The sequence below is a fragment of the Oreochromis aureus genome, linkage group 12, assembly GCF_013358895.1.
Source record: "Oreochromis aureus strain Israel breed Guangdong linkage group 12, ZZ_aureus, whole genome shotgun sequence".
Lineage (NCBI taxonomy): Eukaryota > Metazoa > Chordata > Actinopteri > Cichliformes > Cichlidae > Oreochromis > Oreochromis aureus.
In genome coordinates, this window is record NC_052953.1 from 36,370,313 (window position 1) to 36,395,929 (window position 25,617).

Consider the following 25,617-nt stretch of genomic DNA (forward strand, 5'->3'; position numbering starts at 1 on the left):
CCTGACCCAGCTCCTTGTGCTGAACTTACCAACAATCATCATTAGATCTGAACAGGTCACATTTGCAAATGAAGTTTAATGAACACCCACCATTATTTGTAAAAAAGATACAGAAAAAAGTTTTATTTAAAACAAAACACTTTTTCACAAATATTAAAGTCTGTGGTTGCAACTGACGTTTTTTCTGATGAATCAGCCAGTAAACTCCAATGATGACCTGGCTCCACTTCCTCTCATCATATAAAAACAAAGCCAAAGTTTCCCGTGTGTGGCAGCTGCCATGTTGCACTTTTGGACCCTGTTAGGTCATCCATGTTTTCATAAACCTTTTTCCAAGACTTTCCATGGCCCGATCCATTGGGCCCTCAGTGTGGGGAAGTATCGCTGTGCGGTTCTGTGATCACTGAGGAACTGACCTCTCAGCCCATTGTTCATTCAGTGGTGCTAGTTTCAGTCATTGCGCACATGTCTTGTTTCTAAGGTTGGAAACAATCAGCTGACACTGAAGAAGTCACCTGATGATGATGAAACATTTCTCCCATTGAAACGTCCACATAAACAGAATCAACCTTTGGATTTCTTTACCTGGATGATTGAGCATCAAGACGTCTCCTAGTTCTATCCAACACAACCTGAATAAATCAAAGTGCAGCACTTCTGTCATTTCTCTACAACAAATGTACTAACAGGTAATCAGATGTAGCACTCAGCGCTGGATTCTTCAGCCTACGATAAACATGACATGAAAATACATCGACGTAAAGGCACATCCATGATGCTAATAGCACCGTGTGACTGACAGTGTTGCTCAGGTGAAACAGGTACTGTTGACAGGTGTGTAGGATGATCACAGAAGTTTGTGATACTGCACATTATACTGTGTTTTTATACCTGCAGATGTTTCTGTAATAGTTCATATTCGCTTTCAACACTATCACACTCTAGTTGTTTCATTCACGTAGTCAACTTTATGATGGAGTAGTTTAGTGTGTTGGTCCACTTGTAGACAATGAGTCACCATCAGCAGATGGAGCATGTTACAGAGCGTCACTAGAAACTGTTGAGTAAATATTGAAAGAAGGTGTGTGTGTCCAACAATAAGACCACATTCATTTTCTTACATTTATTCATACACTTGATCCTTTACTAAACACAGACTGTAATGGGGAACAGTCATTGGTCCTGAACAGTCAGGTTAGCCCAGGGTGAACAGTCACTCAGCAAAACCAATAAATAATAAGTTTAACTGACAGAACCAAATAATTTAGCTTCACTTGGAGAGATTTTTAGAATTATTCTAAAGATGAATGATCCTCAGGATTATCAGCCTGTGTAAAACTACAGGATGACATGCAGGCTCTGTGGGACAAACGTTTGTGCAGATGATGATACCCCAGAGGCAGAAATACTCATCAACAGACTGTGGAAGGAGCTGGGTCTGCTGGGAGTCACGCTTGGGGCCACGGTGGGTTTGTGACTTAGAAAAGTACCAACTTTAACAACTTATTCACAAAGCAGAGAACTTCCTCTAGAACACACAAACGTATCAGTGGATACAGTACAGAGGGCTCAGTCACTGATGTATTCCTCTATGATCAGGTCTTCGTCCTCTAGGAGGACTTGATTTAAGGTGGGCTGGGGTTGGCTGGCTGGCAGACCCTCCTCAGCACCACCTGCCTCTTTCACCTCCTTCTCCTCCTCCTCACTGTCCATTTCCAGCTCGCCTGATTCTTTGTCTGTCAGAGCCTCTGGTTTTAATCTGGACACACAAGAACAAACCAAAGGTCAGAGGTCAAAGATCAGGTTAAAACGTAAGGTCACTGACGCAGGACACCACTATGATGTGTTAAAGTATCCACAGTAACAGCCAACAGGAGCACAACCAGAACTTTAAAGAAACAAAAGAAGAAAACTCTTAAAACATGTACGTTTGTAACAATAGCAAATATGAATACTGCAGTAGCTGTAGTAGTACTGACATAACAAAGTTCTGTTAGCATTATTATTGTTTTGTCAGAATACATTGTTACTTTGTTAAAAAAAACAGCAAAACAGAAACACTTGTTCTTCCGTCTCATCACAGCTCATCACAGTTATGATGACCTCAGCTTGTTGTAGCTACACAAACAGAGCTGATAAAACAAGCGCACCACGTCCAACCTACAGACATGTTCCAGGAAACTAAAGGAAGAACAGCACCAGCAACAAGGACCAAACAGTCACCGAGGAATAGACAGCTGGAAAAGAAAAAAACAGTCATCCAACCCTCAGTCTAATTACTCCTGTTCTACCTGCTCCCCTACAACTGTATAGTGACAATAAAGACATTCTGTTCGGTTCTATTCTATTTGACAGTAAACAATAGTGTGTGGTACCTGCTGGAGAATCTTCTCAGTGACATCTGCCCCACATCCTGGATAAATGTTATTTGGTCTGTAGGAACAGAGCAGCACAGACATGGGCATGAGTCCACACAGCTGTGCTCAGTGTGACGGCACAAAGGCTCATTAACATTATGCCAGGTATGTGAGTGATACCTAAATTCACTGCAACAACTACGACTGAGTCAACATGTCATTCTCACAGTGACGATGCTCAGCCTGCCACAGACTGACTCCGCTGTGTCAAACAGCTCTGTAAGGGGGCTACACAGCTGTGCTGTCTGTGTCACACTGTGCACTCTGTGAGAACATCAGTAATCATTTTTACACGAGTCACAAAAACAATTAAATAAATCATATTGAGTTATGGATACAGTGATGTGATGTATTAAAGGTGCTCAGCACACCAGCCCAGCAGTGTCTGAGAGCAGTGAGCTGATGAGCTAACAGCTAACAGTGGAGTTACTCCAGAAACAACAACACTTTAGAAACGAGAGCCGTCTTTGTAAAGGTGGAAACAACAAACCTGCTTTGCCCTTTAAGGCAAAAACTACAACCAGCCCAGCTGAACATCACTGCTGCACCTCTCTATGACTGGAACTGAGCAGTGGCACGGATGTAAAGCAGGGCTTTAAGCAGCTGGTTAAAAAGATCGAACAACATCCCAGGAAGGATATTTGTTCACTGTCAACGTGCTCAGGTAACAATACTGTGAAGTTCCTTCAGTTATTGTTAAACTGAAGCGTTATACTGAAAGGTTCCAGTGAAAACAGGACCCAGGTTTGACTAACGCTGTGTCACTACTATTACACTACATGTGTCACTGCTATGCTCTGGAAAATATTGACAGCACTTCATGTGTTGCACATTTTCTCATGTTCCAGCCTTATTCCATCATTCTGCACAGCACGTATGATAAAGGGAAACGTGCTTGAAACTGTGAGTGAATTTAATCCATTTTAAAACTGGAACCTGACAAACTGTGGAACAACTGGAGCGCTGTCAGTATTGTTTGGATCCTCTGAGTGATGCTGCAGAGTCACACTTCTACTGAGATGCTGTGACATCAGTGACAACAGCTCATTTTGTTGGCACAAACGACCATCTGTCTGCAAACTCCACTCCTTAATAAAACAGGTTTTCCCTGAAAGTACCCCCCGTGTACCCGTGGGCCTTACCTTGGTTCCTCATAGGGTTGGTGAGTTTGGCCAAGTATGGAAGCAGCTCAGTCTGCAGGCTGACCGGAGTCAGGCAAAAGCTCCGGAACAAGGACTGGGCAGCCACACAGTTCTCCCAGTGCTGCCAGGGACAACAGCAGAGTTAACACACCATCACTGGTCACTATCTGCAGTTTGGAATGATTCGCATCGAACTGCATCACCTAAAAAAATACACTCTTATTGTACAGGAGCAATGATCCGAATTAGAAACATGACTATGACGTTCCAAACTTTACAGGGAATTGAAGCTGTGTGTGGCTGAGAGGTTGTTTCAGAGAGAGCCATTGCAGGACTGTAAGGGAGCGAGTGTTTGGTGGGTGAAGCCAAACTGTCCAACTGAAAACTGTACATGGACTGACAGATTTGAGGGACCACAAATTCTGCTCAACTGATGGCAGTGAGCTTTGGGAAGAGCTGGGCTCCATTACGTCTCCACCTCACTGCAGCAGCCACAGAGGGCTTTCAGCACCATCGTCCTGAAGCGAGGGTAAGGCGGCTGAATTTGTTGTTGTTCTTGAAAAAGGAAAACTGTGACATCTCTGATGAGTGCATCCAGGCGCTGGCCTTTTTGGGACCACCGTTGCCACGGCACCGTGAAGTGAAAAAGAAAGAGGGAGACGCCGTGCAGCTGTGCCTTCATAGACCCAGGCCATGCCCACACCTCCACCCACTCGCTGCATGTCTGTCCAGGTCACTGGGCACCAGCCAGCATGCTGACATTTAAAATCCCCTGCAGCCAGCTCCACAGGTAGCAGCCCGAAGTCAGACAGGATCACAGTATCCAAAACCCACTTGCCTAGAAAACACATCCCACCTACTGCCACTCAGGGTCCCCCAGAGGAAGAGGACGACCTAGCATCTTCTACAAGAGAAGTGCCTCAGCGGTGTCCAGCCACATGACATCTGGTCAAACATGTGCCGCCCATGCCTGCATAGGCTGCACATCCCCTGGACTGCAACACCCCGCTCCGCCACAAGAGGGAGCCAAACACCTTCTACTGTGGCATTGGGTCATCTCTCACCAAGAATACAGAGACGGTAGGATCATGTTGCACTCCAGTGGGTTGGGAGGACCTCCCACTTACAATCTGTAATCACCCCTCCATTAATTTAACATAGTGGTTTTCTCCCTTTCTAGAGGAGAACTGGAAGGAACTCTGCACCAACAAATATCCTCCTTGTTATCAAAGAGAGCGATACAAGAAACAACCCGAGAGCAGACCAACGCCGCTCGTATTCAGCATCTCAGGTCATGGTGGTGAAAAGAGAGCACACCAGGGCGTGGATTACCTGATGGCTCTGGTTCTGACAATGAACTACCAAAGAGTGTCCTGGAGCTAACCCAGACCATCTCCTTCATAGCAAGCTCTCTAAATTTCTCCCACTCAGAGGACACCTGCAGATACTGGGCTTAATAGCATCTTCACTGGCAGTCGTCCCACTAGACAGACTGCAGCAAGAGCTGCCATCAAGCCTTTATGATAAGTCACAGTGAGTCTTTCACACTGATGTGGAGAAGTTTAGGCCAACTGTTCTTTACAGAATCGTTTGAATTCAGCCACATTGGAGGGTTGTTAAGCATGAACAGCCTGTTTAGGTTCATGTTGATGGGATTTAGGTCTTTTTAAAAAAAAAAACTGAAGGTCCTGGAGTGTCTTCGTCAGTCATTTAGAGGTGAACCTGCTGGTTTGTTTCTGACTGTTTTGGGGAATAACCCGAGTCTATCTGGTAGAGAGCAGATTTCATGTTTCATTAATTACAGTAAGTCATGCCGGTCCTGAAGCAGCAAAGCACACCGCCACCATGTTTGACTGGTGTGATGATGTTTTTATGAAATGCCATGTTAGTGCTACACCAGCTGTAACTCAAACCTTTCAAAATAAATTGAACTCTTCAGAATATTTTTCCAGACGTTTCGTTGTCACTGTGGTCTTTGGGCAAATGGGGGGCAAATACTTTTCCACACAGGGCCAGATATGGTTTGGATGGTTTATTGTTCCCATTCCTACCAACAGCTTTGAGCTGAGCTGCAGTGATGGCTGACATCATGTTACTCTGTGACAAATCCCTCTTACTGAGCCTGGTGCAGCCATCAATGGACTGCTTCTAAATCCAGGACACTAACCAATGGTTTTTAAACTGATTCCCAAGAAGTTCTACAGAAACGTATGTTTGTTATGTTCCTGATGTCAAAAATGTGATCATCAGAGGACTTTAAACAAAAACAGGGTCTGCCCTGCTGTTCAGACAGACTAAAATATGTCTCCCTATGATTCAGTTAGAACGTACTCCTCCTGCTTGGATGCACTTTCATCAAAATGTTTACATTTGTTAGTTTGGAGAGACGAGCTATTTGAAAGAAGAGCTGTGGATCTATGACTTGTGGGTAAAATTACGGCTGCAAAATATGGGCTCAGCAGCAGATGAAGAGGAAGGATGAACTCTATCATTTCTCCTACTGTAAGTGCCAAATTCCAACACACACTCATTATAATCTCTGACTAAAGCTGACATGAAGCACAAACTTAAACTGGAACACTGTCTTGTATCAACTTTGAATGGTGCCTATAGCTGAAAACATGTAGAAGCATTTAGAGTCGCGTCATGAACCTCCATGAAAATACTCTGACAGATTTTACTGACACAAGCTGAATCGTTTAAATAGTACAAAAGTTAGAAATGAGAAAAGTCACAGCACAAAAAGAAGCTGATGAGTGAGTGAAGTTTGGGAGTAGATGTTGAACTAGTTACTGATAACTACAGAATACATTTCATGAAGACAGTCCAGTGTAAATTCATGCTACTCATTTGAAATGTCACAGATAATAAAGTAACACTAAATGTTTCATGGTGAACGAGTTTAGTCCTGCAGAGAACAGCTGAGCTCCACTGATGCTGTGACCATCTGATCTCAGTCACTCACCTTCTTGTTGACGAGCAGCCAGCTGGGTTTGTGCAGGGCTCTAAAGCCAACAGACACCTGCTGAGAGTTGGAGTGAAGGAGGCCTCTCGTGGCCACTGAAGACCCATAATCCCCCAAAACGCTGCGATTCTGGAAACAGTACAGACAGCCATTCATACAGGTGACACAGATACAGCATACCAATACAAATAAAGACAGTTCACCAGTACACTACAGATTACTTACAGCTCTGCTGTAGCAACAAAAACAGAACAGTTTCCACTCTTGGACCTGAGAGCAGGTGTAATCCCCTCTTACTGAGGGTTAGGGGAGGTTGGATTTGCCATTGTGACCTCGCCTGTTGGTTGTGTGCTTTTTACCATCACCATCATCCTCTTGGTGTTTTAAAACATAATGTGAGAACCAAAGGATGGACCTGAGGACCAGTGTTTGCTCCTTGGCATGTCTATCTTTCTGAAGTAAATTACTAAACTAATTTACTTCTTCTAACTAACTTTGTGTTGTGTTTAATACAAATTAACCAGCTGAGGCCATAAAATCATCCAGACAGCATTTAGTGAGGTTACAAAGCTTCTTTACAGCCTTTATCTTTCTGCAGTCAGAGTCGCACTCTGCCGACTTTCAGGTTGTGTGGTTGTCGTCATGGCAACGTGTCCAAGCGTCCTGCAATGGAATTAATATGGAACACGAACGCTACAAAAAAGGTGAACGTTGAATCAAGGATACACCTGCTGCTCAGTCTGTGGGTTTCGTCACACTCGGGAAAAAATTAAAACTCGGGCAGTTTTAATTTTTGTAAACGAGAGGTTCTCATTACTCGTCAACTGACGCTACTGACCAGCCAATCAGTGGCATGCAGTCTGATGATGTCACATTTTACTACCTGCTCAGGTTCTAAAAAAAAGACCTGGTAACAGGTACAGTGACCTAATGGAAAACCCTGAAGAATGTGGTGAACCATGCCGAGTCGATCGAGTAGTTACTCTAGGAAAAGGGCCTTTAGGTGAAGAGATATGGGTTCTTCCCGTGGTTTTCTGTAATATGAACAGTCCAGATTATTGGACCCAAGATGTTCACAGTTAAACTCCAGCAGAGACGATAGAGGGATCAAACCGCTGCCCAAACTGTGAACCTGCAGAGTGTATGGAGCCTGATGGCTTGTGGGTAGAGATGGTCCCTGAATCTGCTGGTGTGGATTCTCCTGTAGCTCCTGCCTGACAGCAGGTGGATGGTTTGGGTGGCTGGGATCAAAAAGGATCTATTGGGCCTTCCTCCCACAGCGCTGCCTGCAGAGGTCCTGGATGGCTGGTAGCTCAGACCTGGTGAAATACCAGGTGAAATACCAATACTTTGCTGGTGCATCGACAGAAGTTGGTGTGTACTCTGGAGACCATGCTAAATCTCAGCCGACGCAGAAACAACAACTGCTGTTTCACTGTTTTTGTGACCACATCCACGTGATGTGATATGGTCAGATCCTCACTCATGTTAATCCCCAGGAACCATCCGACTCTCTCCACCTCTGTCCCCTCAGTGTAAATGGGGGTGTGCCCTCCACCCTGCAGTTTTCTGTAGTCCACAATGAGCTCCTTGGTCTTGCTGACGTTGAGCAGCAGGTTGTTGTCCTGACACCACGATGCCAGGGCACTCACCTCTGCTCTGTAAGCACACTCATCTCCACCTGGTGTGTGGCCGCACACAGGGCTGATTGTCAGGTTAGCCCTAAGTCAACAAGAAGCTTCTGGTAGGAGAAGATGTGGCACTGCCGATCCGTGATCTGTCTGTCAGGAAGTCCAGGATCCAGGTGCATAAGGAGTCATTGATGTGCAGATTCCAAAGTTTGATGCTGAGCCTGGATGAAATCATAGTACTGAAAGCAGAGCTGTAGCCAATAAACAGCATGTGTGTTCTTATGGTCCAGGTGGGAGAGGGCCGTGTGCAGAGCGACTGATCTGTTTGGCCTGTAGGCAAACTTTAAAGGACTGAGTGTAGCGGAGAGTGAAGATGTGAGCTTTGACTATACGCTCAAAGCACCTCATAATGATGGCGGCAAGCGCTACTGGGCGATAGCTCACATTAGGTTTCTGGGGGATGATGGTCCATCAAATGAGGGGACTACAGACAAAAGCAGTGATATGTCTGTGAAGACAGCTGCCAGTTCATGAGCGCATGCTTTGAAAGCACGGTGTTATCTGGCCCGGAGCTTCCTTTGTAGGTGCGTGGGAACACAATCAGGATGTTATGGTTGAGCGATGGAACGTCTACCTGCTGGGAGAACACTGGCAGAACTTTCTTTAGTTTGGCTTTGTTGAAGTCGCCCGTCACAGTGAAAGAACCTTTAGGGTGTAGTGCTTCCTGCCGGTCGATGACATCATACAGCTCGTCACGTGGCAGCGTTGTGTCGGTGTGGGAGGGAATATAAACAGCAGTACAGAACACAGCTGTAAACTCTCTGGTCAAGTGTCCAAGATCAAACTGTACATCCAAACACCATCGCTTGGTCATTGTGCACACGTGCATACTCCTCTCCACGTCCCCCACACCTTCCTGTCCTCGCAGTGAGTGGAGAGGCCCGCAGGAACAACAGCCAAGGCAGAGACTGAGGAAATAAGCCATGTCTCTGTAAAAATAAAGACATCCAACTTGTTTTCCAAAGTTTGGACTTTAGCTAGAAGAATGCTGGGAAGTGCTGTCTGTTCATCAGCCATCAGGCTCTTCCCCTGTTCTCCAGGCGTCATTTCCAATCACGTAGCCAAGACAAGCCTCCATTCCAGTCTGCTGGTGTGGTCCCAGATTGTGAACGCTGTGGGCTGTCTAAGAGTCTGTCTGTCGTAGGTGATCAGTGCATCACGTTTCCAAATGACTAAAAAAAAAATAGTGTTAAAAACATACGAAAAATGCAAAAATGAGGAGGACGCCAACTAACGGCCACCATCCTCACCAACACCATGTTATTCATTCATTTAGTTCACTTTTGAACTCAGCACACAGCACAGAGATGAGCACATCTTCGGGTTCTCTCTCACTATCTGATCTCTGTACTGCCCACTGGCCAGGACTCCAAGGATCAGGGACTGGGACTGGTTAGAGTCAGTCCTGAGCTCCTGCATCGGGCTGCTGGTTCCTCACATTGACATGTTACAATAATATGAAATTCCAACCACAGAAATAAGAATGATGTTAGGACTGACCATCCAATCAGCAGTGAGAAGGTCAGCATCAGACAGATACTCGCTGGCTCTTTCCACATCCTCCACCTCACAGAAGAAGTCCAGGTAGTTCTGATGAAGGTACAGGCTGAAGAACTCTCCAGACATGTGAGAACGCTCAACAACCAGCTGACAAGAAAAGAAAAGACCAAAGGAAACTTCACCAGACTGTTTATGCTCCTGTAAGTAAAGATAAATCAATACAACAGCTGATCAGCACCTCAGGGTCAACTAGTAAGGCTGCTCTGTGATGATGCAGCAGGTGGGATGGTAGACCACGCCCACAACCACCCTCAGCTCCGTCAGCACGTTCATGTTTCTCTCCTGTCAATGACAATCAAAGGCACAGTGCACTAGCAAAAGTATTCACATGCTCATTCCTGCAGAAGACTGTATAAAGAGATGAAACAGCAGGTGGACTGACAGAAAGCATGCTCTCCTAATTACACACAGAAAACCACGGTTCTTGTTCTTCATTAATAACATGTTTCAAACTGACTGAGCAGATTTAGATTCTTGCGATTTATTAAGCAAAGTCCGAGCGGTCTGTGACTGAAGTCACAAGCAGCCAGTGGTAAAGTCAGGCTGTCAGACAATGCTCTGTGATTACGCATATCCTAAAATCCTCTCGTGATATTCCTCCTCCTGTGTTTCACAGCTAGAATCAGGTCCTGGTTTCACGGTACTGTGCCTCTTCTCCTCGAAACATAATGTTCTGCATAATCTATTTTTTCTTACATTAAACATTAACGTGTGCCTCCCTCTCGTTCTGTACATCTCCCTCTTGATTGTACATATTTCTCCTGTTTGCCATTTATTCCTGCTGTCTATCATTTATATTTTATTCCAGAACAGTTGGTGGAGCACCTACAATCTCATTGTAAATGTACAATGACAATAAAGAACTATTCTATTCTGTTCTGTTCTGTGGTAGGACCTGGTACTACTCATCACTGATGCGAGAACAACCTCAGGTTTGTCTTCAGCACTGATGAGCCAAGCTCTCCTTTAAACTTAATCAATGACTTCATGAAGTTCTTCTAATAAAATGTTAAAAAAGATTCAAAGCACGGTCCGGACCGTACACCACCAGGACCCAAACAAAGGGAAGGGTTGGGGGCTTATGTACTCCAGGACTGGTGTCCTTACAGCAGACTTAGAGGCCATGTCCATTCAGCGCAAGCCTATTTATCTACCTTTGAGACAGTCAGGGACTAATGGTAGCCATAGTTACCATAGTAACCATAGTTTACATCCTCTCCAATGCTAACGTTAGCTCAGCACTCAACCACCTCCAACTTATCATCAGCAGACAGCTGAGGGAGCACCCAGCAAGCGTCCATATTGTTGCTGGGGTCTTTAATAATGTTGGAAATCTGCACGCCCCTAAACTCCACCAACATGTTAACTGTCCTACCAAGAGGGGACAGGACACTGGACCATGTGTACAGTAATCTCAGGCCTCTCTCTGCTCCTCATCCCTGCCTTCACCACCCTCAGGAGCCCCTCCACCCTCCGGCTCATTAAAACATGTCCAGATGATGCTCTCCTCAGGACTGTTTCATCTTCACACTCAGTCTGTGCTGTGTAGACAATGTGACAGTGACCAACACTATCCAGATTTTTCCAAACCAAAAACCTGGATGATGAGAGAAGTCCAGGCTCAGAACTGTAACTCAGCCTTCGGTCTGAGGGACAGCTTCATGTACAGCACAGCCAGAGCCAACCTGAGGAGGGGGCATCAAACAGGCCGAGGAGGCCTGCAGGGGGAGGACAGAGGGCTCCTTCACAGACAACAACCCCCACCGGGTCTTCACAGGCATCCAGGCCTTCTCCAACTTCCAAGGCCAATGCCCCCCAACCCCCGACCGCAGCCTCACACTAGCAGAGGAGCTCACCTGCTTCTTTACCTGGTTTGAGACCACCCCTCCCACACAGCCCCAGCCCTCCCAGTTGGTCCAGATATTACTGAACTGGGCCAACTTCAGATCCCTCTGCCACCTGCTCTTGGATCTAAGATAAGTCAGAGTTGGCCCTCACCGTCACTCAGCACTGGATCCCTGCAGGGCTGCGTTCTCAGCTCCCTACTGTTCACTAAAGTTAGTCACAGAGTTCCACACCAATTATATTAAAAATAGAACAACAAACTATGGCAGAACATAAGCAGGTGGACAAAATCATTGTCAGCATGCTTGTTTTATTTTAGTGCACATGCCATCCAACAGCATCCCAGCAGAGGAGCTGACAGCGTGAGCTCAGAGCCGGCAAGTTGAATGTGTTCTTCAACACTGCAGTGAACGCTCAGCTCCCGCCCCACACCGAGTTACCTGTAGTCAGCCTGCAATCCACAGCCACACCACTCCCTCTCCACACTGCACCTCCTGTCAAAACCCTGACACCCCTCCCACACCTGTCACTTTCACTCACGACCATGTTTAGAGACAAATGAGAAGACTCAGGCAAGTCCACGGGACCAGATCAGGTGAGTCTCCGAGTCCTCAAGGCCTGTGCCCCTGTGCGGGTCTGTAGGCAACCCCACAGGTTGAGGGTCATGACTGCCAACACCCTCAAACTGATCCACAAGGCCAGTAACACTGTGGGCATGGAGCTGGACCTTCTTAAGGTGGTGTCGGAGATAAGGACAGAGCTGGACAGTACCTCCCACCCTTTACTATCTCTGCATGTGCTACAGAGGAAATATGGTACAGTATGATACACCTCAATGTATACATTTAATCTGTGTAACATACTGGGATTTTGATAATTACTACTCTTTGTATCTATTATTTTGTTATATTCTATAACTTTGTAATATATCATATTATTTAATAGTTTATTTAGTGACTGTCTTGGAGGAGCTGTGACCTCATCATCTCCTCAGGGTTTGATTAAATGATTTTAATGTTTTGTAAATGTTGTTGTGACTGAGGACTGGCTCACACCGACTGATCTAGTATCTACCTAAAATTATACAGCGGGGCCTCTAAATGACCCTTAACTGAAAATGTGACTCCCAGCCACTGTTACACCCTGCTCCACCCTGCTCCACCCTGCTCAGTGGGAGAGTCAGTGGGTTAAAGACATAAAAAAGAAAATAGTGGGTGTTTATTAGCTGAGTTTGTTCACTTGGATAAATGTGTTAGTTTTGACAAAGATCAGACATTTTGCTCTTGCCACTGCAAAGATGACAAAAACAGCGAAGAGGAAGTTGGAAGTGGGTGCGACTAACGTTTGCAGTGCAGGATCTTTCCCAGTGCTCTGAACAGGAAGAGAGAAGCATCCTTCCCTCCAATGGCAAGCTCCTCTTCCTGTTTGGACTTCTTCTTCCTTTGACTTGTTGTGGAACCAGCTCTGCACAGTGACCTGTCCTTCTTTGTCCTCCATAAACCCGTTTCCACTGACGTGCCTGAGAAGTTTCAGTGAGAATAAACTGAATCATTAAGATCAAAAGTCATTTCCAGTAAATTTAACATGTATTTGTATACTTACAGCTATCAGTGGACAAACAGGAGAACTGGAGGCTGTTGATGGCACTGCGAATATCTCCTGAGCTTCCTGAACACAGCGTTTCCAACAGCGTCTGGTCTGGGACGCACACGCTTCTACAACTCTGCTTAGAACAGCACACAGATACAATGCAGACAACAAACAGAGACGTATACAAATGAATGTGAACAGAGTCGTCTCACCTTTGCTGCCTCCTGGGTTGAAATGCAAGTGAGAACCTTCATCATTGCAGTTGGAGCCACTGGATTAAAGCTGGAACACACACACACACACACACACACACACCGATGTTCAGGAGAAGTCAGTGTGAAATGGAATCATAACACAAACATGTACAACGCTGTTACACAAACAGCTCTCTGAGATGCACACTGTGTAATTTGTGGAGAACATTGTGTTACACAGTCACGATCGACTCTTTCAGGCCTGAATTCAAACATTAAAGCTGCAGGCAGCGATGAAAGCTCTCCTACGCCACGGTGCACGTGTGGACACAGGTCAGCAGAGTCATGTGGTCACGTGGTTGTTTTCACAATAGCACGCTAACTGAGTGCTGCGTGGTTTACATACTAAACATCTATGCACACTGATGTGTATCACCTGTGGAACCCCAGCTAAAATCATACGTAATTTTACGTATGCTGCACGATTATACATACATACAACTGTATGCATATTTAATGTTGCCACTAGGTGGCGCCTTAATGTGAGCTCATATTGGTACATAGATGCCTCCAGAGTCAGACTCCCAGTAAGCATATAAAGGTCTGCGCCTTCCTGGCTGCTTCGCCCACACTGGGAAGTCTGGTCTGCGGTTCAGGGGCTCATAGGTGTCCACAGGCCCACTGGGTGGGGCCTCCAGGTGAGAGAGCAGCTGCTGCTTTGTGCAATTTGTCCCAGATCCAGACCAGTCTGTCTTGTCCCTTTACTGTGTGTCTGTTGTAACCGAGTGGACGACTGGTGTTGGGACACAGTCTGCAGATGGGCCAAAGTCTTGGGTCATCAGTGGGTGGGGGGGTTAAGTGTGAGTGACTGAGTAACTGAGCAAATGGCCTTTGTGTGTGTAGCTGGGTCTGGGCCTGGGTCTGGGCCTGGGGTTTGCCCCCCCCCATGTGTTCACTGCTGCCCCTCCCTGGGATGCCTATAGGTGGCCTCCCGCCCCATCTTTTCCTGCTGCAATGGGCGCGCAGATGTCACTGAGACGTGTGGTCTGATTTCATTGCACTGTGCATCCACATGTTAATCTTCCCAAGTTTCATTTCAGGGTCTGAATGCATAATTAGCTGCTCATTTAATAAATCGAGCTCTGACTACACAATGTTCACAACTACAAACTCAGTGAAACCAAGATCTGAAGATCCCTAGGACTAAAGTGTATGTAACAGCTGGTTATCAAATCATTTTCACAGTTTGCAGTGGCAGTTTCCAGAACCTGATGCTGCTAATGCCCAGCTCCTCCTGGATGTCTTTGGGAAAAAGAAAGCGTGAACTGCTGTCTCCACTCAGGCTGTCTGACACTATGAACACCAGGGGGCACTGACTGGTCCTCACAAAACCCCTGAAAGACACACAAGGACAGAGTCTGAGAGCAGGAATCACACAGCACTGCTTTGGTGACAGAAAACAAACTTTACAGTGCAGTCGGTGTACAGAGCACTGCCATGCAGCAAGGCTTCAATCAGGCCAACCTCTTCCTAAATGTAAACTGGTACTGGTGTAACTAAGTATTTACCCTGTAATCCTACCTTCAACACTGTATGTTCAAAGAAATCATTAAAAGGACAGAAGCAGATTCTTGTTTGCTGTGTGAAAACAAATGAACTGTGAAAAACTGCAGGTATAATAAAAAGAAAGCACACTTTCTGTCAGCACTACGAGGGATGTGACTTGACTTTTTCAGAGTATTTAATACCATCAGGCCAGCCCTCGTGGGTGAAAAGCTGACAGTGATGCAGGTGGATGCCTCTCTCGTGTCCTGGGTTGTTGATCACCTGACAGACAGACCACAATATGTGCGTCTGACAGCGTGGTCAGTACCACAGACACACCACGAGGGACCGTCCTCTGTCTGTACAAGCCCTCCATCTAGAGCACAAGTACACACTGCAATACACGCACACCCTAGTGTCACATCCTCTACTGAGAAAGTAAGTCAAAATGATATGAGGGGCACCTCAATGTCAATGTTGTCTATATTCAAAGGAAGAGATTTTAGGCAGAAGAAATACCAAAGGTGATGTGCAGAGCTGCAGTGACTACAGGGAGATAAAGACTGGACCCTGAACACGCTGAGACAGAGCTCTGCAGATGTGATCTTTGATGTGAGAGTGTTGATGCAGAAGTAGAGAAGGTCAGAAGGTCAGTGTGTCTTTGTGTTGTTTACATGATGCTCTGGATTCATGTTGGTAGCACAGATACTCACTGGTAGGTTCAGCACTGGCTCTCATCCTGGTTCACCTGAGTTTAAAAAGCCTCAGCAGTGGCTTTGTAACCTTTTCTAGACTGATGAACATCAACGACTTTGTTTTTCAGCAGGTTCTTCTCATTGTGGCACGATGATGATGATGATGATGTTCTACTTCAGTGACCTTATGATTCATCAGGTCTGTCAATAATCACACCTCGATGTTGAAGCTGAACTCAGCTGTCATATTAATGCGGTTAATCACAGTTAATCCATGATTTAACCAGTGGGGGCGATTCCTTCCTCTACAGTGTGTGTAATGTGTTTGGATAGTTTTCACCCCTAATAAATAAAATCATCATTTAAAAACTGCAGGTTGTATTTATTTGTTGATGTCTCTGTCCAACATGAAAATGTGTTTGATGATGTAAAACATGTAAAGCTAACAAATGCGTTGTCATGGCACTGCATAGAGCCCCGTGATCAGGTCTTACCTCAGGATCTCATGCAGGGCTCCGGGCTGCCTGTAGAACTGGTTTGGCAGATCCTGAAGAGGCACACGTGAGTATAAATGTACGCATGTTAAACACCTGCTTTACACCACTATATAGTTTATATGCCACAGTTAATAACAATAATGATAATAATAATAATAATGGATTGCATATATAGCGCTTTACAGTTCCATTATTCATTCACTCTCACATTCACACACTGGTGGAGGCAGCTACAGTTGTAGCCACAGCTGCCCTGGGGCAGACTGACAGAGGCGAGGCTGCCATATCGCGCCATCGGTCCCTCTGGCCAACACCAGTAGGTGGTAGGTAAAGTGTCTTGCCCAAGGACACAACAACCAAGACAGACAGAGCTGGGGATCGAACCAGCAACCTTCCAGTTACAAGATGAGCTTCCCAGCCCCCTGAACCACAGTTGCCCGAGTTAGGCAATATTGCCTTAAAGTAAAAGAAAGCCACAACATTAAAAATGAAAACAACATGACACAGATCACCAGGGATAATATGCAGCACTGTGTTGTCTATGGGACCTTTCATTTAGTGGCTGAGCCCATGTGGGCTCCACGAGTCCGTCTGCAGACATCGACTGTGGTGTCTCCATCTCTGCTGAAGTGCAGCATTGAGCTCAAACAGCGATCTGCTGTTTGACTCGTCCACGTGTCAGACGTGTCTTACACTGCACATGTCCTCAAACACTTTGGCCCAACACTCATTAAAGAAACAATGCAACTCGAATGAAGCGTTTCTGGCGGAGCGTTGTGTGCCAGAGTCGAGTGTTTGTGTAACGTTTGTGTTGTAACGGCTGCTCGTGTCTCTGTGAGTCTTTGTTATGTGGTGCACCGCGGGGAGTCTGATGTTGACTGAGAGTGTCTGATGGCTCTTTTTGTTTCTCATTAGTAACTTCTCTCCTTACTCTTTCACACGACTCATGGTTAGGTGGTAGAAGAGCTTTGTGGTGTTGGTGTCTGTACTGGGACCAGTTAGCTGCACTGTACAGTTTTCTGTTTTCATAACTGAACCGTGTCCATGTTATAGACTTCTATTTAGGAACGAGCTCCTCAATTTGTTAGTGACCACTGCAAACTGTCAGTGAAAACCTACAGTAGTGAACTGTAAACTGTGCTGTGTGACAGCACAAAAGCAATTCCAGAGCATAACATGATACGATGTATCGTCTTATTGCGCAGCCCTGTTTTCACACCAGAGTAGTTTTGTTAAATATGTTACATGTACTGAGCAGTCCACTGAAAGAACAGATGCCTTCGAAATCACCATGAATAACGAGGGATTTCTAACGCTGCCTTCCAGCCCTAAGCTATGAGGAAAGGAAGCAACAATCAAACTGAAATACAGACCATAATATCTTCCCACAGCTGTACAGTCGTATTGAAATGAACAGCAGTGAAACACTGAGCTAAACACTGGAGCAGTCGTTATGTGTCATACCTCCACTAGGATGAGCTTGCTGTGTGTGACTCCTCCATCACCTGCCATCTTCAGGCAGTTGTATTTGTTGGCTCTGAGAAGGAAATCCTGGAACTGTGACGACTGAGAGCTGGAGGAGAAGCCGTTCATTCGCCACTCTAGTAAAAGTTTAGAGTATTAGAGACGAGAAGGAGAAGCCTGTATGCTACAGTGTAGGCACCGTGGTCTTCTGTTAGTACTGGGATGGTTACAAGAACAACACTGTCACTAGGCCCCCACACTGAGGAGTAATCACCTCCACATATGAGAACACAGACTCTGCATGCAAGACTTTTGGTATGATGTGCTATCTGGTTAACATTTATAGACTTCCTGATGAGCAGCAGTTTGCTCAGTGCAGATAAAAACACACATGCAGAGCAAGATAGTCTAACTTTGCTCTCCATCTGGTACATCTCACATTTGCCAAAATGTACACAAGTAAGGAAATAAGGAGATGTGTCTTTGGTCAGTTACTTTGTTGTTGTAATGCTTGTATAAATCTGATACAGCTGGAAAGCCTGTTTATGTCGCTTTAAATGGTGCCGATGGTGTTATAAGGAACACACGTTTGTGGGTTAAGCAGGATAGCAGAGTATGTGGATTGCACACATGGAAAAGTTTCCAAATCTCTGCCAATTCCAAACAGCTTATCCTGCTATTGACTTTTGTTTAGTGCAGTTTATTGGATTGGACGATGGAAGTCTGAAGAAACGAGGCATATCAACAACTGACAATTTATTAAACACACAGGCAGCATGTGGAAGACCCATACACAGCTACAGCAGCCTGGGACCTGCCTCTGTGCTGGTCACACACTGCTCCACTCCATGCTCACAGGTGCTGTTACTCAGGCACCAATCCTGGGGCACCTGGGGCAGAATAAGCCATTTGGCTGACAGAGAAGATTTGGCAAGTCTAAGTTGGAACCCATAGATGTATTTTCCTAACAAATGAGGCCCCATGTAAGCCCCAATAAACAGGCTTTCCAACAGTAATAACACACCGAACACATTTATTTCTTCATTGTGCCAGTTTAGACAGAAACTGGTTATTATCCAGAAATGATCTGACTTATTTTATACTTGTTAAATGAATTTGCATTAGTCAGGGTTCATACACCTTTTTCAGGGTCAAATTCAAGCACTTTTTAAGCACTTTCAAGGTCCCTTTTCAAGCTTTTCCAGCACATAAAGTGTTTGTGCTAATAACATCATGTACAGTCAGACAGGCATGGAGAACAGCACTGACTGGGAGGCTTTGAATAGATCACATAGTTCAATTCAACATATAAGACTTTAAGAATACACAAGCATCTACTTAAAATTATTTATTTAATCTATCATCTATGATATTATTATGTACAATTTAATGTATTTTGTTCATCTCCCTTAAATAAACAGGCAGCCTTAAAGTATGAAATATTCATATACAAATACATATAAATGTGTGTACTGTCTGAGTGGCTGATAGTGCCCCACAGGCCTCAGTGTGAGCTTGAAGACATTTATAATGTTTAAGTAGTTTAATGTGTCGGTGCTGACCATAAACACATTTTGATTGAAAGCCGGGGAACTTTGGTAGCACAGAAACGAGTGGCTATTCTTTGTGACCATATGGATCACTCATATCACCATTATTTCACCCAAAGGCACCAAGTTAATACTCAAAAAAGCTGCAGCAATACACACAAATATAAACAGTACTTGGTGACAACTTTGCTTTCAGCCTTTAGCCCTCTGGGGTCCAGGGTATAATTGACCGTTTTTGACTATTTTTGATTTGGCCTCTATATTTCACCTTTAAAAACTGTTTATCTTGCCAATCTGTTATTTTCTCATTCTGACAGACTGTATCAGCACAATTTATCTAAATTCAGACAAAATTTAAAATACAAGTAGAAAAAAAGTGATATTTTTGACTGTAAAAACCACAAACATGCCTAACGAATCATTTTCATAACTTGAAATGCAAATACAAATTGGACATTTTTAAAAAATATGCACCAGTTTTGCAAACAACAAAGTTATCTGGTACTATTTACCTAAAAATGCAGCCAAGGCTCAGACGTTTTTCATATAACCATTTCAAACTATTTACAGAACAATCAGGTGTTCTGCATCAAATAAGAAGGCACACAAATTATTTATGCAACTCCAAAATATAGTTTGTGTCCACTATAAGACAGATGAGAACAGCACAGGGATAAACCTGCAGGTCTGACAGCAGGTGTGTCACTCAGCGTTTACACTGCAACCTGCCTTTGGTGGCTTTAAGGCAGCAACTGTGACGTTCACTAGTAGAACTGACACACAAACCACAACGACGACTACACCACACACTAAGTACACAAGGCAACACACTAACTTGAGACTCCAAACACTGTAAACGTCACAAATCTACCACGTATCAAAACTCTCTCTCTCTCTCTTTCGCTCACTCCTAAAACTCCCCCCTCTTCCCAACAACCAAATGCCACATGTTGCCATATCATTTTTTGATTGGTGGACATGGTACATTTTTCCACCAATAGGGAAGGAGTGTTTTTTCTTTTTCTTTTTTTCACTCCCAAGCGGAGAGTGTTTGCTAGCGCTGTCTGTAGAAAACACCGTTTTTACTGTTTCAGAAACAAACATCATGTGTATTTTTTAATCATAACTCTGGTTTTACGTGGCCTATCACCACAATTTAAAAACTGGTATATAGTTGGAAGTCCGCACTTTCGACCCAAGTTGAAACTGAGACATCTGACCCCAGAGGGTTAATCAGAAAGCCTTAAGTTAGCTAGTTCGTGACAACAGCTGTGTGCAGATCAACAGTGGATAATATATCGAGTGCGGAGAGAGTATGAGCGTGCAGCGTTTAAAGCGTGGAAGTACTGACCTTACTTTGAGTTTGAGTCCATAAAAAGTGACAAAAACATTAGTGTCCACTGTTCACTGCGTGGGAAGAAAACTTCTTTTTAAACCCCTAAACTTCCAAGCAAGCAGCGAGTGCGCTACGACGTAATGTGAAATTCACAGAGAAACTCCCGGATTCTTCCACTGACCGCTGCGGCACACCTGCACCAGGGTAAACCTCCGCCTACCCCAGTCCTGCTTTACAGGTGAAAATAGAGCAACAGGACCGCTAGTCTTTGATTTTATTTATTTTCTGCTGTGTTTTACTTTCATCTATTTGAAAGAGTGAGTGTAAACACAAAACATATTTTATTTTATGTGCTGGAATGTGCAGAAAATAGGTTTAAGTGTTAAACAAATTTCTTCCAGTCAGAGAATGTTGCATATAATTTAATTTTTGCTTGATGCATAAAGTTAAAAGATTAAAACTAATAAAACAAGTTTTAAAAAGAGACTTTTCCATTTGATTACATTTTGTATGATGGATTATGCAGAAAAAGTAGAATTGGGCTGAAAGATCTATCGCTTTATCACCTATTCAGGTTGTAAATCATGTTTTTAAAAAGTAACTAAGTAACTAAGTAATTAATTACTTTTGAAAATAAGTAATCAGTAAAGTAACGGGATTACTTTTTGGGGGAAGTAATCAGTAATTAGTAACTGACTACTTTTTTCAAGTAACTTGACCAACACTACTGCTAAGTAATGTTAGCTAAGGTCACAGCATATTCCATAAATCTCCATGCCATAACTAACTGTATAATAGCGCTGCCATACTGCATCACACTCAGTGCATTTCAATCATTTCTCCAGTGAGTTTAATAGCTAGCAAAATAATCATAATTTTAAAAAATAGCATGTGTAACGTTCGCGTACTGGAAAATTATTTACTAGCACTCACCTATCATGCGACAGGAGAGCGCAAACTCCGCCATTGTTGTTTTCCATCAAACACTCATTAAAACAGCAGCCTACAGGTATGTTAGCGCACTCATCCCTGACTGTCCGAGGGAGGGGCGGGGTCACACGTTGAAACAGACAGAGGTGCGAGGCAGCCCAGGCGGGGAAATTTTGCTTTTTTTTTTTTTTTTTGCATTTTGAGACTCATTTTATTTCTCTATCTGATAAGAAAACTATTCACCACAAATAGTTATTTGTACAGTTACACTTTCAAGCACTTTTAAGCACCACATCTGAAATTCAAGCACTTTTCAAACCTTTAAAAGACAATATTAAAATTCAAGCATTTTCAAGGATTTCAAGCACCCGTACGAACCCTGATTAGTAAGCACAGGTGAGGGCAGTACACTGAAGTTTAGTCATCAGACTTCAATGAATTTCTACAGGTAACATCTTCATGCTGATGACTGTCCCACTGACACATGTAAGGATAACACAGGTGGACAGACAGATGTTTCCTCACCATGACTGCTGCTGTATGCTTCTAGGTTTGTGGGACTAATCCATTCCTGAACCCTGAGGCCCATCTCCAGGGACAGCACACGGACTGTGGCCGTCTTTCCACAGCCCGACGGCCCCGTCAGCAGCAAAATACCACTCTGTAGATGAAAAGCTCAAACTGAATCTTCAACTTTACAGCCTCCCCACACAACAGGGCCTAAAATGATCAGAACTCAGGCTGTGGCTGAGCCACATGTCTACACAGGGAAGGTCTGGTTTTCCACCAGATCACTTATTTTCTTTTTGTCAGGGAGGATGGAGTATTGTTATCTCTGTTACTCAAAGCAAAATCAGACTCAGAGCATAAACTGCTTGAACTTGATTACTTCACTCAGTATAAGAATGCAAAAACGTAGTTACCTTTGTGTTGGTGTGAACCCTGATCCACTTCTCAACTTCCTCAATCTTCTTCTTGTGGACAGCTAGTTCAGCCTACACAGATGGACACACTGTAGCATAAACCGCTCAGTACACAGTCAGCATTAATACCTCATCACAAACACAGGACGTGATCGTTCATCTTCCACACAAACACAATCAAACCTTCAACCTGCAACAACTGATAATAAACATTAATACAGATTTAGTCTCACAAGGCCTTTAAACTTCAAATGAACTTCTCCCAAGTGCTGATTGGCCAAACCTACAAACATACTGTTCAAAAAAATGAAAGGAACACACTGAAAACATCAGATCTCAATGGAGAGAAATGATCCTGGAGATCTACACTGACTGTGTAACGTGTTAGGAATTAAAGGAAGTCAAAATCAGTCTATAGACACCCCAAAGTCAAAGTGCATGTGACAGGCTAGTTTGTAATGGCCCTTGTAGGCAAACCTGACAATGTCACAGCATGCTCTTAGTGAGATGGGAGATGAGTGGTGGGAGATCTCCTCAGACAGGGCATCACTCAGCTCATGGACAGCTGCTAGCTGGGAGCATCAGGTGGAACAAAAGCATAATGTCCCAGAGGTGTTTCTATTGGATTTGTGTCATTTAGCATAGTCAATACTACGACTTTCTTCATCCTCCAGGAGCAACTGCATACTCTCACCATATCAGGCACCAAGAGGAGCCCACTGCACCAGCATACAGTCTGACCATAGGTCCAAGGGTTTCAGCCCAGCACCTAATGACAGTCAGGGTGCTGTTGCTTACCCTGCAGAGGTCTGTACGTCCCTCCATGGGTATACCTCCTCAGACCACCGCTGAACCACCAGCAAACCAGTCATGCTGAACAACTTTACAGGGATGTTCTCCACAGGTTCTCGAGACCCATCATGTCTACCACATGTGCTTTCAGCTCTGAGCCTGCTCTCATCTTTGAAAATGACATGGCATCAGAGGTGGACCTGCCAATTCTGGAACTCAATGGTAAATGCCAATCAGGCTTCACGGTGCCAGGCAGTGAGCACAGGGTCCACTAGAGGACACCGGGGGCTCAGTTAACCCTCAGAAGTCTAATTCTGATTGTTTGGTCAGAGACATTCACACCAGTGGTCTGCTGGAGGTCATTTTGTAGCTCTGACAATGCTCATAGATACTGGCCCTGCTGATGGGTTAAGGCCCTTTTCGGCCTTGTCCAGCTCTCCTAGAAGAACTGCCAGTCTCCTGGAGTCTCCTCCAGCTGTGCTGGGAGATGCAGCAATGGTAATGTATTGATGTGCCATCCTGGAGCATGACTACCTGTACAGCCTCTGTAGGGTCCAGGTGTCCCCTCATGTTATCGGTTGACACAACGACCCCAGAAAAATGCAAAACTAGTGAAAAAACAAAAAAGATGAGGAGGTAACTATCAGGGACCTCCACCTGTAAAACCACTCCCGTTTTGGGAGTTGTCTCTGTTGTTGCCCCTCTGGCACACCTGTTACTAATTTCACTAACACCAAAGCAGTTGAAACTGATCAACAGATCAAAATTTACTGTCCTGATGCTTTATTCCGATTAAAAAGTGTGTCTTTCTGTGACTGGACTCTGTTCCAGTCTAAAGTTACCCCTGGTGAGAGGCGACCAGCATCACTGGGTACACTCGTACCCCCTGAGTTCTGCACCTGCATGCTGGAGTTTTCCCCAGTGTATAACAGTGGTGCTTCACTACACCTCCTGGTCAGGGAATGGCTCTTGTGGGTCCTGTGTGCCAAATGACAGCTCAGAGCAGCTTTCTTGGAGACCCTGAGTGGGTAATAGAAGGTGTCCCATCTGGGGACTCCAGTGTGCTATGCAGGGCCTTAAAAGCTCATGACAGCATGCCAGACTTGAACCTGAGCTGTTGTTGGTGGACTGTGTTGCGAAGGGCAGTTTGTACATGACAAGCAAAGATGCTGACCTGTGAGCGGGGTGAGTATTTCTCCACCCAGGGCTCATTCTGGTCCAGTTGAGACGACTCTTTCAGCAGGTAGGAGGCGCTAGCCTCTCTTTTCCTCTTCTTCTTCATTTCAGCCTTGGAGCATAAAACAGGGTTGCCTTTTCTTCTTCCAGAAAGAGAAGAGCATTCCTCTCTCAAATCAATAAAGGACGGATCCACCCAATGGTTTGCCTGTTATATATATGAAGTACAAAAAATACATAATTTATTGATGCAAAACATGACAAAAGAGGTACTTGGCTGCTCTGTGCTTAATGGAGAGCTAGTACCTCAATATAATGGTACGTGAATTAGGTCGGGGAAAAATTACATTCCTAAATAAACATGTGAGATGTATTAGGTGATACCTGAACAGGTATCCATGCAGTCCTCTGACATACTAAATACAGAACATTTGACAATTTGCTGGTCTTAAGTATTTGAAGTGTGTATTAGCACATCAGAGTGATTATTGTACGATCCTAAATAACGGTTGGATCAGTGCTGGTTGGGCTGTATGAAAGAAGTATCAGAGTTTTATGAAGTTTAGTTAAATAAATATATTTAAACCAAACAGAAATCAACACTGAAACTCTACTCTGAACACTCCTCATCCAAACAACGTCATATGGACGTGGATTATGTAAATGGGAGTACTTTGTAATAAAGTAACTGTTTCTATTCTTCCTGTTTGCACAGTAGTTTGTGACCCCACTGATCCCGGGCTCCCCCCCTTCAAATCCGAAATTCAGTCACTCAGCTTAAGTATTGTGTTACTTACCCTGCGCTCAGTAGCTTTATCTGCCACAGAAAGCTTGTTCATCCTTAAAGCTGCTGTTTCCCATAGAGAACAGTATATTAATGAAGGACTGGAGACCTGAAGAACTGCTGGCGACGAAACGAGAGAGAAAACACAGCCCGTAAATATGGCAGTACTCGGATAACAACATCTTTAACTCACTGCCTCTGTTAGTTAAGTCGCATCAAGCGGACTCCAGGAACTCTGCCGAGTGTCAAACTCATAACAAACGTCTCTCAGAACCAGGCTACTGTTGTTTAGCTAATTACACATTTTACAGTTTATATTCTGACTGCAGCTTCTGTGATGCTAATATAATATCGCTTTACCGCGTAGGAAACGCACCTGGGTTTTCAGAGATTCGCACTCTTGTCCGGGTACAATGAAACTTCAGTTTAAATCAATCACAGATATGTTTCAGCGCTACCACACACTTCGTGCGGAGCTGTAAAATTTAAACTCCGACAACTAATTTTCTAACTGTCGCTAA

General features: G+C 44.4%; 1 protein-coding gene across 2 annotated transcripts; it reads right to left on the reverse strand.

The window, feature by feature from the left end:
* Nucleotides 1-1,108: 1,108 nt before the first annotated feature.
* On the reverse strand, nucleotides 1,109-25,614 carry rad17 (RAD17 checkpoint clamp loader component). 2 transcript variants are annotated; one of them, XM_031730405.2, is made up of 17 exons: nucleotides 25,473-25,614; nucleotides 25,110-25,213; nucleotides 24,311-24,520; nucleotides 22,345-22,416; nucleotides 21,947-22,082; nucleotides 17,606-17,742; nucleotides 16,139-16,191; nucleotides 14,673-14,798; nucleotides 13,423-13,492; nucleotides 13,223-13,343; nucleotides 12,963-13,139; nucleotides 9,954-10,057; nucleotides 9,716-9,862; nucleotides 6,525-6,653; nucleotides 3,560-3,680; nucleotides 2,376-2,433; nucleotides 1,109-1,759 (listed from the first exon to the last, which is right to left on the reverse strand). In XM_031730405.2, exons 2-17 carry the CDS (start codon nucleotides 25,149-25,151, stop codon nucleotides 1,570-1,572), a joined length of 1,893 nt encoding a protein of 630 aa, XP_031586265.1. In that variant the 5' UTR covers nucleotides 25,152-25,213; nucleotides 25,473-25,614; the 3' UTR covers nucleotides 1,109-1,569. The 2 variants fall into 2 exon arrangements, with proteins under 2 accessions (XP_031586265.1, XP_031586264.1); XM_031730404.2 differs by having other exon boundaries at nucleotides 25,110-25,216.
* Between the last annotated feature and the right edge of the window lie 3 nt (nucleotides 25,615-25,617).